General features: G+C 43.0%; 1 protein-coding gene across 2 annotated transcripts in view; it reads left to right on the forward strand.

Moving 5' to 3' along the window:
* Positions 1-18,321, forward strand: part of PAPPA (pappalysin 1) — a 269,879-nt gene that overhangs the window by 211,550 nt on the left and 40,008 nt on the right. For both annotated transcript variants that reach the window (XM_057548545.1, XM_057548544.1), the window contains exons 20-21: positions 7,125-7,196; positions 12,460-12,558. In XM_057548545.1, the coding sequence (XP_057404528.1) occupies positions 7,125-7,196; positions 12,460-12,558 (171 nt within the window). The remainder of the gene's footprint in view (positions 1-7,124; positions 7,197-12,459; positions 12,559-18,321) is intronic.

Below are 18,321 nucleotides of genomic sequence, written 5' to 3' on the forward strand. Positions count from 1 at the left end.
AATCTCAGAGATAGAAGCCACTTGCCTACGAGGAATTGAACCCAGGTCAGTCTGATGCTGCCGTTTACTCCTCCAGCTACCCGTGCAGCCTCTACAGTAATAATAACAAAGGCAAAATGTTTACGATCGCTCACCAGCCGGTAAATAATTCACAACTGGCTCTCCACAAAAATGCACCCTCTGATTTGTAGCACTTGCCAATTCCTGAGGCGTAAATATTCTCACCATAGCAGATTTCTGATTTTGCAAGTGGCTCAACACTCAACACAGGTCGCAAGAGATCAGCACTGTTGCCTCTCGTAAGCCCACACGAGCCCGCTGCGGCCCACCACCGGCACTTACCGCGTGACAGGCTCTGTTTTAAGCACTTTACGTGTATTGGCACGTATGACGAGAACAAGGACCGCCTAGACGAGTGGAATATCAACACTGAGGTCACGTGCAGGATTGGTGACCTTCGTGAAGGCGGGCCCGTGCTCACCTTATTTACCCTGGTGCACCCCTCAAGTGCCCAGCACGCAGTAGATGCTCCCTAAATGTTTATGGTGGCTGAGTCAGGTGACCAAGGTTCACCACCTGCTTGCTGTACGTGCCAGAGTTGCCCCATCTGTGAAACAAGAGCTAGACTGAAATCAGGAGTCACTGACTCACACACCGATGGGAACCAGACAGGTGGGATAAATGGGTGAAGCAGGCCAAGCATGTGATTTTGTATTTTAAATACTGAGGCATAGGATTGGGCTGGCCAAAAACCTTGTTTGGGTTTTTCCGTAAGATGTTATGGAAGAACCCAAACGAAAATTTTGGCCAACCCATAGCAGTAGCAGTAGCAGTAGCAGTAGTATTTACTATAAATACATCAGACAGACACAGAGGAACTTAAAGAAAATAAAACAACTGCCCATGTGCATACTGCCCAACTTAAGAAATGAGATATTACACATGCAGTTAAAGTTTTTCCTGTTGAGATTAAGCTCACATGCTAATCTTAAGCATTAGGCTTGATCAATTTTATGTTTGTGTCCACTCGTGAAACCCAGATCAGGGTGGGGACCTTTCCAGCTCCCCAGAGAGGGCTTCCCTTCTCCATGGCAGGCAGTACCCACACCACCAAGATACTGGTTTTGCTTATTTTTGAACTTCATGTTACTGGAATCTTAGAGTATATATCTGATGAAATTCTTTTTAGGCATATGTTTTACCTTCATAAAGAAAAACACTCTGTCCTTTCATTTCCTTTAAGTTCTCCCCCCTTTAAAGCCCCCTCCCACGTATGCAGTTTTCAAAGCAGTAGAGATACAGAGAAACCTTCCTCTAATCTAATAAGACAATGCAAACTCTCAATGATAGATGGAAACATCCCTCAGGCTCAATGCTGGAGAGACTGCAGGGAATGGTGGAGACTGTGGTCAACTGTGGAAAACACACGCTGGCTGCCAAAGGGGGAGCCTCTAGCGGAGTGTGACAGTGTGGAAATGTGGGTTCAGTGTGGCCAGATTTTCCTTTTTTTCTTGAGTACAAGAAATCTGGAGTTTTTAAAATACGAAGTCTCTCATGTTTTATATATTGGCAACTAATTTTGACTTTTGTTAAGCACTCTGTGTGCCAAACCAAACATTTCTGTGGGTTGTGTAGCCCGGAAGCTGTTGGCTTACAACCTCTGGATGAGACAGACTCTTCCAGGCTGGACATCCAGAATTTAGGGGGGCAGCTTCTCTTCCATCAGCTCCTAAGGAGCACCTCCAGTCGGCCCTGCACTCCCCCTGCTCAGGGTGCCGAGAAAGCCTCCCAATAGGAAGTGCCACTCGCAACCTCAGAGGCTTATCCTGCCTCTAGGTAGCTGGGATCCTGGCTTTTTAAAGAGCTCCTGAAAAAAAAGGGATGGAAGGAGGAAAGAAAAGAAGAGAAGAAGAAAGGGAAGGAGGGAGGAGGAGGAGGAGAGGGAATTAAGGAAAGGAAAGGGAAAGTACCATTTATTGACTCTCTGTGACATGTAGGCACTGTTTGTGAGGCAGTTCCATATATACCCTTCATCGTGTCTTCACGCTCCAAGGAGATAAGTATTGTCACCATTTTACAGATGAAGAAGCTGAGGTTCTGAGAGGTTGTCACTGCCCAGTTCACATAACTCACGTGATTGAATCAGGATTAGAACCCAGGGCTAATTCTCATGCATTCTGTTCTGCAAGGAAACTGCCTTACACGTTATAAATAATAAACATATGCAATACATCAGACAAAGGATGTGAAATTCATTCCTTGAAGAGAAGGCATCAGTATGGAAAACCCTGCCGAGAGTCTAGAGGTCAGAGGTAGAATGGTTCTGATTGAATACGAAGTCCAGTCTGTCCACTGTGCAGAAGGAGCTGTCCTGTGCCCCGGAGGGGAAGCCCGTAGATAGAGAGGTGTGTGCAGAGACCAGCGATTCCTCGTTCACTCCTGGACACACTCAGACATGCACTCATTTGCCCATTTGTTCATGAACTCATTCAATGAATATCGATTATGCACCTCCAAATGGTAGGTAGTCTTCAAACAAGGGATACAGAGTGGAAAATGCCTAGGTTTTTAAAAAGCTTACCCAGAAGAAAGCCAGAAACTCCATAACAGATAACAAAAGCAAAAATAAATTACATAGTTCACTCATAGAAGGTCCTATAAGTCGAGGAATAATAAAGGAGAGAAGAGGGCTCATCCCAGAAGACATCAGAAGGGGAGTCAGGTCTGGGCCTTAGGATGAGGGGGTTCTTTTAAGATACTTTCTCATGTCTTTGGCTCTGCCTGGGGCCAGACTTCTCTGGGCTTCAGCTTTTTTTTTTTTTAATTTATTTATTTATTTTTGGCTGTGTTGGGTCTTCGTTTCTGTGCGAGGGCTTTCTCTAGTTGCGGCGAGTGGGGGCCACTCTTCATCGCGGTGCGCGGGCCTCTCACTATCATGGCCTCTCTTGTTGCGGAGCACAAGCTCCAGACGCACAGGCTCAGTAATTGTGGCTCACGGGCCTAGTTGCTCCGCGGCATGTGGGATCTTCCCAGACCAGGGCTCAGACCCGTGTCCCCTGCATTGGCAGGCAGATTCTCAACCACTGCGCCACCAGGGAAGCCCCTGGGCTTCAGCTTTTAGACACTCTGCCTCTACATTTGTCTCAAAGCCTCTCTACCTCTCTGAACCTTGGTCTTTCCATCGGTCAAAAGAGTAACCTTTTTTATGCTTACCAGTTCGGCGGCTGGAGGTATTTGAAGGAGAATATAGTTTTCAAACTATAGACCTGGAAATAAGACAGATGTGTGTTTAATTCCTGACTGTCATTACCTATGTGTATGATTTGGGGAAGGTTATTTAACTTCTCTGTGCCTCAGTTTCCTCTTGTGTAAACCAGAGTCAAAAACCATATGTAAATACTGTATGATAATCACTTATATGTGGAACCAAAAAATAATACAGATGAATCTATATACAAAACAGAAACGGACTCACAGACATAGAAAACAAACTTATGGTTACTAAAAGGGAGAGGGAGGGAGGGACACATAGGAGTATGGGATTAACAGATATAAACTACTATACATAAAATAGATAAGCAACAAGGATTTACTATATAGCACAAGGAGTTATATTCAGTATAATAACCTATAATGGAATATAATCTGAAAAAAGTAACTGAATCATTTTGTTGTACACCTGAAAAAAACGTACCTATCTCATAGTTATGGTAAAGATGAAATGAGATAAAAGCACTGAGCCCAAGGCTTGGAGCATAATATACTCTTAATAGAGGGTTTTGTGTTGATGAGAAAGCTAATGATGATGGGGTTGTTAGTGGTACTGTGACAATAAGGATGATGGTGGTGGTACCGGTGGTGGTGATGATGAGAGATGATGATGGTGATGGTGATAGTGTTATTGATGACGATGTTGGTGGTGGTGATGATGAGAGATGACGATGGTGATGGTGATAGTGTTATTGATGATGATGTTGGTGGTGGTGCACATGGTGGTGGTACTGATGGTCATTACAGCCAAGAAGACAAGACGGTCTATTCTTCCTATGCAGCAAGGCAGCAAAGAAAGCTGTCTTACAAAACCTGGTCTGAAAGGGCTCTGACTGGGCTAGAGGTCCCACTGGCATCAAGAGGAACAAGGCTGGCATTTGAGGGGCCCCACTGGGATCTCCCAACGTATGGTGTAAACAGCCTAGCCTTTCCTTCAGCTCCTGCTGCGTGTCGCCTTTCCCAGTCCTCCTCGCAGACAGAGGGGCCCTGTAGTGAGACAGGTGGGGCGTGCAGCCCTGAGGAATAGTGGAAAATCCAAAAGACTTGGAAAGATAAATAGGCTCATGCAGATAGTATAAAAGTCCTTTTTCTGAACTCACGTCAGGTAAACCTCAACTGACAGAAACTTGTGCAGCCACACCAAGACACTCCTACGGATGGATTAAATTAGCTCTCAGATAAACAGGGGGGAGGGGTGGGCATCGAGTCCCTTGTGGATCCTAATTCTGCTGTTTTCTACTACTTGAACCATTACCTAAGTGCCCCTCCAACATCCCTGAATTTTGGCCAGGAACAGACGCTCAGACCCAGAGATGGAAGTCTGGTTAAAGCTTCTCAGAGGATGAAAGCAGGTGATGCCCTCTGCTTCTGGCCCCCATGGCTGGGAAGCAGAGGGGCAAGAAAGTAGCTGAGCTGGAAGGAAGGGACACTAGAGTTCTCACATTCCTTCACTTGGTCAATATGTATTTGTTTGCTGTGCTCCGTCCTGAACCTGGGGGGGAGGCAGATGTCTAAAACCAGGGCCTGCCCTCTTACCTGTAGGAGTTAGTCCTGGGTTGACCACTTCTACATCATTTATCTCAGTGCTTCATCACAACAAGCCTATGACATTTTCAGTACCCATTTCACAGATGGGAAAACCTAACCTCAGAGTGGAAATTTCTAGTCAGAATTGCAACCATGTCTGTCATGCCTCATTGCTCAGTCTTTCCCATACATCACCTTCTTGTGTTTTAGGAGAAGGCAGACAGTGTCAACAGAGGCAGTAGGGGCTAAAGAGTAGATTTCACATCGTGAGACTGGTTGGCAGATCTTCAAGTTAAGTTGTTTGTCCAAGATCTTTAATTAATTCAATCTACACTAAACTGGTCCTCTAAACTAGATGCTCTGCTAGGCATCGTAAATGCTCTTCTGATGCTCTAGAAGAGAGGAGGACAGGTAAAGAAAATAATTGTCCCTTGGTAAAATCATCTCTATCTTGAAATGGATCCATTCATTTATAACATAAATATTTGCTGGTCGTCCTCCTTGTACCAGGCACCATTCTAGGCACAGAAAACCCAAGGGTGAACCAGACATGCTGTGGGGCAGAGAAGAAAGGCACCCAGCTCAGCCAGATCTTGGAGTCACGGGATTCCACGTTCACCAAGAAACCTAATTACAGTTTTACTCCCATATAGGTCTGCCCTTGGGGAGAGAATGGGCTGGTCACATGGATTTTCCACATTCTAGCCCATGTGAATGTTCATTTCTTAATTAAAATTAATCAACTGGCATTCAGCCAGCAGGGAGAGCCCTGATCATAGACACTTCCATGGCTGCTCCCTGACAGTTACCTGTCATCGCAAATCTAAGCATTTGCCTCCAGGTTATTTTAATTTGATTTTTTTTCTTTTTTTTAAAGAAATCATTGTAATATCGCATGAAAAGTAAGGCATCTAGGGCAGAATAGAAAAAGGAGCTTCTAAGATTATTATGTTAGCCCTAGTCCTAATGCTATTTTATCCTCCTAGTTTTATTTATCTTTCTGTTTTCACCCACTTAAAAAGAAATTATTGTGTTGGATTTTATGTTATGAGCTGCCATAAATCCTTCCCCAAACGATTGCTTGGTTTCAAATCTTGGTTCCTTTACTTAACAGCTATGGAGCTTGGGGAATTTATTCTCCTTATGATACAAGGTTAATGCCCACCCCACTGCATGGTGGTGAGCAATAAATAACATAATGAATAAAGTAATTAGCACCATGAATGCACTCAATACATTTTAGTATAATAATAATAATTATTATTATTATTTCATTACGGGAGGTTATAAGTAAATACATATATGTATACCTGAAGCTCTGCCTGAGAGGGCTGGGAAAATCACCACAAAGGAAGGTAGTCTTTTTTTAATTCTAAATTTATATATTATGTATTTTTTTTAATTTTTTATTGGGGTATAGTTGATTTACAATGTTGTGATAGTTTCAGGTGTACAGCAAAGTGAATCAGTTATACGTACACATGTATCCACACTTCTTTAGATTCTTTTCCCATATAGACCATTACAGAGTATTGAGGAAGGTAGTCGAACAGAACTGTAGAAGATAACTAAAGATTCTCCAGGTGACAAGATGAGGAAGGGCTTTCAGTGAAGGAGAGCGGCAGGAACAAAGTCACAGAGAGATGAGTGTGGGCAGCCTCAGGAACTGGGAGCCTAGCCCGCATGGCCTGGTGGCAGGTGGATGCAGAAAGGGTTCTCTGCATCTCCAGGGTTCCGAACCAAAGGTTAGTTCATGCATCCTCCAGGCCACTGCTCTCAAACCGTAATGTGTATCAGCATCATCTGGGAGGCTTGTTTATACAATGCAGAGTCCCAGGCCCTGGCCTCAGAGATTCGGACTCTTTAGACCCAAGGCGGCACTGAAGAATCTGCCTTTTCCGCGTGCTCCCACGTGATCGTGATTAGAGTGGTCCTCAGCGCCTACTTTGGGAAGCCCTGTTCCACACCATTCTTCCACACACACGCACTCTACCCTTCCTCCTTCCTCCCACCTTATCCCCGACTCTGTCCATGGGGCAGACGTCAGCCAGGAATTTTCTGAAGTGCCTTTCTGATCACGTCTCGGTCCCCCAATTCTCCTTCTCCTCAGCCCTTCTTCCTGCCAGGGAAATACAGAATCGTGACACCTGCGGTGAACACAAACATTATTTTAGTCTTATGGGTCCTGTTATTGCAGGTACCTGGGCAAAGTCTCCGTGGAAATGCCAGGGTGAGGTCAGGACTTGGAAGATCCAAGAAGAGGGGTGGGTGGTTGAATGTGGTACCAGCCCCAAACCCATCTGACCTCTTCCTCCCTCTCTCTGCAGAGAGTTGTCTGCACAGCTGGTCTGAAGTGGTATCCTCACCCTGCTCTGATTCACTGTGTCAAAGGCTGTGAGGTGAGTCCCTCAGCATGGTCCTACAACCATTACTGTTATTGTTATGTTAATCATGACTACCATTTACGGTACCTACTAAGTGCTATAAATATCCCTGGAACAGACTTCTTGGACAGGAGTCAGCAATCCCACTTTATAGGTCATGGAACTGATGCACAGAGATATCAGCAAACACACTCAAACATACATTTAATGGCTAAAAGAGTCGGGATTCCAAGCCAGGTGTTTCTGGCTCCGAAGCCTGTGTTCAACATCATATTGCGTCTGTAAGGGAGGTTGGGAGGGAGGAGGCCATATTCATTTAGCAGCTATAATGTGCCCGGCATTTTACCAACATTGCCTCATTTAACTTTTACAGAACCACATGAGGCAGTTTTTGTTTTTTCATTTCTACTTTTCCTGCAACCATCAGTTGCAGATCATTTCCTCTGCCACGCGTCTTTGTCATTCACGCGTTCTTCAACTCCAGAGGTAATTTGGACACCTTAGACTCAACCACTGAGCTGAAGGTGGAAGATCCCCTCCGACCCTTCAGTTCTCTCACTTGGCGGTGGAGCCATTCCCTGGAACTTGGCATTTTGGAGCTCTGTCCCTGGGTATCAGTGACAAGCTTGGGGAGGGGCAGGGCCAGGGCACTTGGCATGTCACCTGTGTTCTCAAGGGCGTGCTGCTGTCCATGGAACTCAGAGACATTCTGTGCACCGCTACGCCCACTGTGAATCTTTTCAGCTGGCATGGAAAGGAGGTCCCAAATCACATCCAGGTGGATGTCCAAATCTCTGTGGTGCCCCCCAGGCCCCCCTCAGGAAAATCCAGGTGAAAAGGACTAGATTGTGCTCTAGAAAACTTTGTATTTGATGAAATTCTTAAACTGTCACAACCAGACTGTTCTTCTAGATGATGGGGAAACTGACACCCAGCCAGCAGCCGGGTCTAACATTTGATAGAATGCCAACTGCCATGGCTCTTAATGTGATCTACCTTCCTCATTTGTTGTGTAGACTGGAAAAAGAGGGCCAGAGGGGGGATGGACCGGCCCAAGGTTGCACAGCATCCTAGACACAGAGCCAGAGCATGAACCCACATCTCCTGACTTCCAGGCCCGTGATTTCTCTCCTGCACTAGGCCACCTTCTGCCCACGAACCGTCCCCTGACCTGTAAATGTCACAGGACAGTCCCTGGGTCACATTTCTTTCTGTGTATTGGTTAGGGAATCCCCAGTGGCATCTTCTCAGGGCACAGGACACTGTAGTCTTTAAAAACTCCCGTTCTCCCAAGATTCAGCAGGAGTGACAAAACCAAAGCCAAGGACCTGAGGCAGTTGCTTCCTTACATCTCTCTGGATCAGTCCAGGATTTCAGAAAAAGGAAGCTTGGATTACCTGGGCACTCGTTCTGCTGAGTCGGCGGTCTGGGCAACCAGTGTGACAGCGGAATTCAATCCCTTCTTTGACTCAGCACTGAGGCCTAAGAGACCCACACCTGTCAGGCTCTGAGCTCTGCCAGTGATGCTTATCGCCTTTGCCCTTGCAGGTGCCCCCTCATCTCCTTTCCTGCTTAACTTAGAGCTAATAATTTCTCTCTTATCTGGGGCTGAAAAGTATGCTTAGAAGAGATACAACTGCTGGGTCCAGGGAGGAGCCATCAACCTGGAATGTCTGCAGTAGCCAAGATTGATAAAGGGTCTTGAGGCCCTTTAGGCCCCTGCTATCTGCCCCAAGCTGTGTCCAAAGTAGTCATTTACTTACTTGTTCATCAAAGCTTCACTGGGTGCCTATTACGTGCCCAGCACTACCCTAGGTACTGAGAGTGCAATGGTTTTAGTCAAGTGAAAACAGTACTGTGTTCTCCCTGACTCATCTGGATATCTTCTTGCCCTTCATCCATCCATCCATCCATCCATCCATCCATCCATCCACCCATCCACCCACCCATCTACCCATCATTTTACTAGATAAACATTTAGGAAGATATATTTAATAAAGTTTTGCTCAAATTGCCAGCATTTTGCTAAGAAATCTAAGATATAAAAATGGATGACGTACATTCCCTGTCCATAAGGAACTTACAGGATAGTAAAAGAGATAACGGTTAGAGAAGAATTCTAAACTGATATACCAAGAGCTATAACCAAAGCAGGTACAAGAAGCTGCAGAAGCACATGGCATCTCGGGGGTTGTAGGAAAGACATTTTGGAGGGGTGATGTTTGAACTGGATCTTGAAGGATGAATTGTTTTCCAAAACACACTATTAGTAGAAGCAGCAGCATAAGAAATACCAGAGACGGGAGCAAACTCTAGGTTGTAGAGCTTTTCACATGTTATTCTCTCCCCCTAGAAAGTCTCCCTTCTCCACCCCCCACCTAATTAACTCCTACTCATCTTACGATGTCAGCTAAAACGTCATTTCCTCGGGGACTTCTTCATGGAGCTCTCTGATTAGGTCAGATCCTCCTACTTTTAACTCTAACAGCATCACATACCTTTCCTCTGTAACTCTTATCAGAGTTGAAATTGGCCAATAGGATAAGTGATTATTTGAATAAAGTCTGCCTCCTTACTAGAATGTAAGGTCTTAGAGGAGCAGGAGCTCTGTCTATATTGACTCACTATTACATCCTTTTTTTTTTTTTTTAGCACAATGTGTAACACATAGTAGGCATTCAATAGATAGGGTTAAATAGAAGATGGATGGGTGGGTGGATGGATGGATAGATGGGAGGATGGATGCATGGATGTGACAGCAGGAAAGGGTACATAGAAGAAAGTAGCTAGTAATGAGACTGGAGATATTTTTCAGTGACCAAATAAAAAAAGAATCTTTTTTATTTTATTTTTCTTCTTCCTCTTCTTCTCCAGCTACTCCTTTACCAAGCCAGTTCCTTTTATTTTAAAAAAAAGGACATTTGGTTTCCTTTATTAGTCTTTATATATAATGTGAGAAAGAACGTAGGGAACAGAGCCCACAGACAAATCTTCTAAGGCCCAGAAAGAGCAAAGGGTTTTTTTTTTTTATTAAACATCTTTATTGGAGTATAATTGCTTTACAATGGTGTGTTAGTTTCTGCTTTATAACAAAGTGAATCAGTTATACATATACAGATGTTCCCATATCTCTTCCCTCTTGCATCTCCCTCCCTATCCCACCCCTCTAGGTGGTCACAAAGCACCGAGCTGATCTCCCTGTGCTATGCGGCTGCTTCCCACTTGCTATCGATTTTACATTTGGTAGTGTAGAGCAAAGGGTGTTATCCTTTAGTTGTTTGTGCCTCTCTGCTTTAATGCGAATGTGGTAATGTATTCGTTGTGGCAGTCACACGGCAGAGTCACACCTGTGCTCACAGCCATGTGCATGTGTACCCACGGTTGAGTACAGCTCTCTCTCTGTTCTTGGCTGTGTCTTGCTAAAATCTTTTTTAGACCCTAATAGGGCAGTGATGAAATGGAATCAAGCATCATGAGTTGGGGGCACAAAGACTCTGTGAATTTGGAGCATAGATGCAAGAGACAGGGATGCCACATAGGATGGACTCCTTGTGAACTTGGCTCTCCCCAAAAAAAACCCACAAAAGGGTTTTTCATGGGAGCCCACAAAAAGTCGACGAGTCACTGAGCATTAGAGATCCCCAACCCGAACTTTAATCAAAGGGGCTTCACTTTCATCTGCTTTTTATATTAAAGGGTTACACATTACCTTTGATGAGGGTAGGGGTATGTTCATTGCTTTGAGAAATCAGTGGTCTAATTCTGCCTCTTTATTTCACCACTGTGAATCCTGAGACCCAGAGAAGATAAGCCACTTAGTCAAAATTACCAAGTAACCAACCAGTGGCTGAGGTTTGGAAGACTAGAACCCAGGTTTTCTAAAGCCCTGCCAACTGCCTTTCCACTATACCAGTATGATTACGATCTGTCCCTAAAACATCTTTAAGAGCCAAGTTGTGCCCAGCATTAAACTCCCAGGCGGTTGGGAGACAGAGACAAACCGGATATTGGCCTTGTCTTTGAGGAGCTCACAGTCTTGCACCAACTACAGGTTCATAAACCGTAGAAGACAGCGTGCTAAGTGTCCAGGTGGGAAATGCAAGTGCTGGGGGGTTGCAGAGACCCCTGACTTTCCCCTAAGATGATTCTGGGTTCAGATCAGTAATAATTTAACTCCATCATCTTTTCCTCATCTTTCAAGCATCACAGAGTTGGAGGAACACAGGGAAGAAAAGAAAGAAATCAGCATATGCTAGGTATAGCCTAGAAGGGTAAAGAAAAATGAGAAACCAACTTAGATTGAAATCATTACTCTGCCTCTGCCAGTTGCTCTTGGCCAAGTCCCTTTCTTGCTCTGAGCCTCAGGGTCTTCATGTGTGAAGTGGGAAGAGCAATGCCTACCTTACGTGTTTTATTTGAGAACAAAAGAAGTAAGAAAACATGGAAAGTGTGTGACATCGAGTATATCTGTACTCCTGTGTTAGAGAAGAAAGCACCCATAATCATACACCAACCATTATGCCAAGTTCCTATGGATTCTTACGTTGTCTTTACAATTCTTGTGTAGTTTACATTCAGCTTCCTAATATATTTGCATATATATTTATTGTAAATTATGTTTGTAGTTACCTACTACCAGGAAAAGTGGGGGAAAAGGGGCTCAAATTTTCTTACCATTTCTTCAAGTGGAATGAGCCCCCTGCTTCAGGAGGACATAGTGGTCTATCCTGCTGCCTTTGCATACCCAGCATATAAGAGTATGTCTCCTAGCATAAGCATAGTTTAGTTGGGAAAAACTTGGCTAGATAAGAGCCTTTAAAAATGGTAGAAGTGGGCTTCCCTGGTGGCGAAGTGGTTAGGAATCCACCTGCCAATGCAGGGGACACGGATTCGAGCCCTGGTCCGGGAAGATCCCACATGCCGTGGAGCAACTAAGCCCGCGCACCACAACTACTGAGCCTGTGCTCTAGAGCCCGCGAGCCACAACTACCAAAGCCCGTGCTCCTAGAGCCTGTGCTCTGCAGCAAGAGAAGCCACTGCAATGAGAAGCCTGCGTGCAGCAACGAAGACCCAACAGAGCCAAAAATAAATTAAAAAAAAAAAAATGTTAGGACTGGTAATTTGTCCAAAAGGGTATAGGGATTTGAAGCCAGGTAGGCTGACTGTGGAGGTTTGTGAGAAGATGAGATACAGCTAAATATCTACAGAGGCCAGCCCCCGTTTACTCCAGGACGCTAACCAGGCCTCCTTTCCTTCCTGCCTCTCTCCTCACGTACAGCCCTTCATGGGAGACAATTACTGTGATGCCATCAACAACCGAGCTTTCTGCAACTATGACGGTGGGGATTGCTGCGCGTCTACGGTGAAGACCAAAAAGGTAGGCCAGCGTGCCCCCCTCTGCAGCCACCTCTGCAGGGCCTCTCCAGCTTACTGGGCCAGGATCACCCCTACGTGCTGGACAACCCACTGCCCTGGTTGTGTCATCACTCACCTACAAGCTTTATTGTATTACGTTCCATTGTATTTTTCATTCTTTTAGTCAGTAGTTGAGCTAATATCATGTGTTAAGCCCTGAACTAGATGTGGAGGTTCATGGATGATCTTTGTAGATGTGGTCCCTTTTCCTCAAAGCTTAGAGTCAACTATGGAAGCAGACAAACTAAAGTGCAATACTTTTTAAAGGAAAGGACAGAGTTCTCTGAGGGCCCAGGCAAAGGGTTGGAGAAAGCTCTGCAGAGGGATCTGCATCAACGCTGAAACTTGAGGGATGAGGAGAAGGGGCAGAGAGGTAGCCAGGAAAAGTGTCTGGGGCAGGAGACTGGCATGTAAAATCCTAGAGAGGACACACATGTTCAGGGGGTATGGCTAAAGTCTAGGGGAAGAGGGAAGATGGGACACTCCCAATGAGGTCAGTTATGGCCTTTAAGCATTTTATAATCTCTTTTGTTGTTTACACCTATAGAATTAGGGGGTGTGGTCTTGGTTGCCATTTTCTTCCTTAGTATATCAGGATGTTACAGGAGTGATTCGAGTATTTATAGTGAAACTGGAACATCCAGCTGAGATGCATCTCACCCACCCACAGAAGAGTGGCCACCTCCACTTTCCTCCTGATGAGAGCTGGGACCAGAGTTTGGGGCCCGAGCCGACAGTTGGGAGAGAGGTGGCCAACCTGGCCAATGTGAGTTGAAAAGTATCTCCTGTGATGAACGAGCTCACGGGGAACTATTTCTTCTTCTTTCTTTTTTTTTCTTTTAACATGTTTATTGGAGTATAATTGCTTCACAGTGGTGTGTTAGTTTCAGCTTTATAACAAAGTGAATCAGCTATATATATACATATATATCCCCATATCCCCTCCCTCTTACATCTCCCTCCCACCCTCCCTATCCCATCCCGCTAGGTGGTCACAAAGCACCAAGCTGATCTCCCTGTGCTATGCGGCTGCTTCCCACTAGCTATCGATTTTACATTTGGTAGTATATATATGTCCATGCCGCTCTCTCACTTTGTCCCAGCTTACCCTTCCCACTTCCCGTGTCCTCAAGTCCTTTCTCTACATCTGCGTCTTTATTCCTGTCCTGCCCCTAGGTTCTTCAGAACTTTTTTTTTTTTTTTAGATTCCATATATATGAGTTAGCATATGGTATTTGTTTTTCTCTTTCTGACTTACTTCACTCTGTATGACAATCTCTGGGTCCACCACCTCACTACAAATGACTCAATTTCGTTTCTCTTTATGGCTGAGTAATATTCCATTGTATATATGCGCCACATCTTCTTTATCCATTCATCTGTCGATGGACACTTAGGTTGCTTCCATGTCCTGGCTATTGTAAATAGAGCTGCAATGAACATTGTGGTACATGACTCTTTTTGAATTATGGTTTTCTCAGGGTATATGCCCAGTAGTGGGATTGCTGGGTCATATGGTAGTTCTATTTTTAGTTTTTTAAGGAACCTCCATACTGTTCTCCATAGTGTCTGTATCAATTTACATTCCCACCAACAGTGCAAGAGGGTTCCCTTTTCTCACCACCCTCTCCAGCATTTATTGCTTGTAGATTTCTTGATGATGGCTATTCTGACTGGTGTGATGTGATACCTCATTGTAGTTTTTTTTTTTAATTAATTAATTTATTTATTTATTTATTTATTTTTGGCTGTGTTGGGTCTTCATTTCTGTGCAAGGGCTTTCTCCAGTTGCAGCGAGAGGGGACCACTCTTCATCGCAGTGCGCGGGCCTCTCACTGTCGCGGCCTCTCCTGTTGCGGAGCACAGGCTCCAGATGCGCAGGCTCAGTAGTTGTGGCTCACGGGCCTAGCCGCTCTGCGGCATGTGGGATCTTCCCAGACCGGGGCACGAACTCGTGTCCCCTGCATTGGCAGGCGGATTCCTAACCACTGCGCCACCAGGGAAGCACCTCATTGTAGTTTTGATGTGCATTTTTCTAATGATTAGTGATGTTGAGCATCCTTTCATGTGTTTGTTGGCCATCTGTATATCGTCTTTGGAGAAATGTCTATTTAGGTCTTCTGCCCATTTTTGGATTGGGTTGTTTTTTTGATATTGAGCTGCATGAGCTGCTTGTAAATTTTGGAGATTAATCCTTTGTCAGTTGCTTCATTTGCAAATATTTTCTCCCATTCTGAGGCTTGTCTTTTCGTCTTGTTTATGGTTTCCTTTGCTGTGCAAAAGCTGTTAAGTTTCATTGGTCCCATTTATTTATTTTTGTTTTTATTTCCACTTCTCTACGACGTGGGTCAAAAAGGATCTTGCTGTGATTTATGTCATAGCGTGTTCTGACTGTGTTTTCCTTTAAGAGTTTTATAGTGTCTGGCCTTATATTTAGGTCTTTAATCCATTTGGAGTTTATTTTTGTGTATGGTGTGAGGGCATGTTCTAATTTCATTCTTTTACATGTAGCTGTCCAGTTTTCCCAGCACCACTTATTGAAGAGGCTGTCTTTTCTCCATTGTATATCCTTGCCTCCTTTATCAAAAATAAGGTGACTGTATGTTCATGGGTTTATGTCCGGGCTTTCTATACTGTTCCATTGATCTATATTTCTGATTTTGTGCCAGTACTATACTGTCTTGATTACTGTGGCTTTGTAGTATAGTCTGAAGTCCAGGAGCCTGATTCCTCCAGCTCTGTTTTTCTTGCTCAGGATTGCTTTGGCTATTCGGGGGTTTTTGTGTTTCCATACAAATTGTGAAATTTTTTGTTCTACTTCTGGGAAAAATGCCATTGATAGTTTGATAAGGATTGCATTTAATCTGTAGATTGCTTTGGGTAGTATAGTCATTTTCACAACGTTGATTTTTTCCAATCCAAGAACATGGTATATCTCTCCATCTGTTTGTATCATCTTTAATTTCTTTCATCAGTGTCTTATTGTTTTCTGCATACATGTCTTTTGTCTCCTTAGGTAGGTTTATTCCTAGATATTTTATTCTTTTTGTTGCAATGGTAAATGGGAGTGTTTCCTTAATTTCTCTTTCAGATTTTTCATCATTAGTATATAGGAATGCAAGAGATTTCTGTGCATTAATTTTGTATTCTGCTACTTTACCAAATTCATTGATTAGCTCTAGTAGTTTTCTGGTAGCATCTTTAGGATTCTCCATGTATAGTATCATGTAATATGTAAACCATGACAGCTTTACTTCTTCTTTTCTGATTTGGATTCCTTTTATTTCTTTTTCTTCTCTGATTGCTCTGGCTAAAAGTTCCAAAACTATGTTGAATAATAGTGGTGAGAGTGGAAAACCTTGTCTTGTTCCTGATCTTAGTGGAAATGGTTTCAGTTTTTCACCATTGAGAACGATGTTGGCTGTGGGTTTGTCATATATGGCCTTTATTATGTTGAGGTAAGTTCCCTCTATGCCTACTTTCTGGAGGGTTTTTTACATAAACGCGTATTGAATTTTGTCAAAAGCTTTTTCTGCATCTAATGAGATAATCATATGGTTTTCCTCCTTCAATTTGTTAATATGGTTTATCACATTGATTGATTTGCATATATTGAAGAATCCTTGCATTCCTGGCATAAACCCCACTTGATCATGGTGTATGACCCTTTTAATGTGCTGTTGGATTCTGTCTGCTAGTATTTTGTTGAGGATTTTTGCATCTATGTTCATCAGTGATATTGGCCTGTAGTTTTCTTTCTTTGTGACATCTTCATCTGGTTTTGGTATCAGGGTGATGGTGGCCTCGTAGAATGAGTTTGGGAGTGTTCCTCCCTCTGCTATATTTTGGAAGAGTTTGAGAAAGATAGGTGTTAGCTCTTCTCTAAATGTTTGATAGAATTCGCCTGGGAAGCCATGTAGTCCTGGGCTTTTGTTTGTTGGAAGATTTTTAATCACAGTCTCCATTTCAGTGCTTGGGATTGGTCTGTTTATATTTTCTATTTCTTCTTGGTTCAGTCTCAGGTTGTGCTTTTCTAAGAATTTGTCCATTTCTTCGTGGTGTCCATTTTATTGGCATATAGTTGCTTGTAGTAATCTCTCATGATCCTTTGTATTTCTGCATTGTCAGTTGTTACTTCTCCTTTTTCATTGCTAATTCTATTGATTTGCGTCTTCTCCCTTTTTTTCTTGATGAGTCTGGCTAGTGGTTTATCAATTTTGTTTATCTTCTCAAAGAACCAGCTTTTAGTTTTATTGATCTTTGCTATTGTTTCCTTCATTTCTTTTTCATTTATTTCTGATCTTATCTTTATGATTTCTTTCCTTCTGCTAACTTTGAGGGTTTTTGTTGTTGTTCTTCTTCTTTCTCTAATTGCTTTAGGTGTAAGGTTAGGTTGTTTATTTGAGATGTTTCTTGTTTCTTGAGGTAGGATTGTACTGCTATACACGTCCCTGTTAGAACTCCTTTTGCTGCATCCCATAGGTTTTGGGGCGTCGTGTTTTCATTGTCATTTGTTTTTAGGTATTTTTTGATGTCCTCTTTGATTTCTTCAGTGATCTCTTGGTTATTTAGTAGTGTATTGTTTAGCCTCCTTGTGTTTGCATTTTTTACAGGTTTTTTCCTTTAATTGATATCTAGTCTCATAGCATTGTGGTCAGAAAAGATACTTGATACAATTTCAGTTTTCTTAAATTTACCAAGGCTTGATTTGTGACCCAAGATGTGATCTATCCTGGAGACTGTTCCATGAGCAGTTGAGAAGAAAGTGTATTCTGTTGTTTTTGGATGGAATGTCCTATAAATATCAATTAAGTCCATCTTATTTAATGTATCATTTAAAGCTTGTGTTTCCTTATTTATTTTCATTTTGGATCATCTGTCCATTGGTGAAATTGGGGTGTTAAAGTCTCCTACTATGATTGTGTTACTGTCAATTTCCCCTTTTATGGCTGTTAGCATTTGCCTTATGTATTGAGGTGCTCCTATGTAGGGTGCATAAATATTTACGATTGTTATATCTTCTTCTTGGATAGATCCCTTGATCATTATGTAGTGTCCTTCTTTGTCTCTTGTAATAGTCTCTATTTTAAAGTCTATCTTATCTGATATGAGAATTGCTACTCCAGCTTTCTTTTGTTTTCCATTTGCATGGAATATCTTTTTCCATCCCCTCACTTTCAGTCTGTAGGTGTCCCTAGGTCTGAAGTGGGTCTCCTGTAGACAGCATATATAAGGGTCTTGTTTTTGTATCCATTCAGCGAGCCTGTGTCTTTTTGTTGGAGCATTTAATCCATTTACATTTAAGGTAGTTATCGATATGTATGTTCCTATTACTATTTTCTTAATTGTTTTGGGTTTGTTATTGTAGGTCTTTTCCTTCTCTTGTGTTTCCTGCCTGGAGAAGTTCCTTTAGCATTTGTTGTAAAGCTGGTTTGGTGGTGCTGAATTCTCTTAACTTTTGCTTCTCTGTAAAGGTTTTAATTTCTCTGTCCAATCTGATGAGATCCTTGCTGGGTAGAGTAATCTTGGTTGTAGGTTTTTCCCTATCATCACTTTAAATATGTCCTGCTACTCCTTTTTGGCTTGCAGAGTTTGTGCTGAAAGATCAGCTGTTAACCTTATGGGGATTCCCTTGTATGTTATTTGTTGTTTTTCCTTTGCTGCTTTTAATATTTTTTCTTTGTAGTTAGTTTTTGATAGTTTGATTAATATGTGTCTTGACGTG

This window comes from Balaenoptera acutorostrata, chromosome 6 (genome assembly GCF_949987535.1).
Source record: "Balaenoptera acutorostrata chromosome 6, mBalAcu1.1, whole genome shotgun sequence".
Classification (NCBI taxonomy): Eukaryota; Metazoa; Chordata; class Mammalia; order Artiodactyla; family Balaenopteridae; genus Balaenoptera; species Balaenoptera acutorostrata.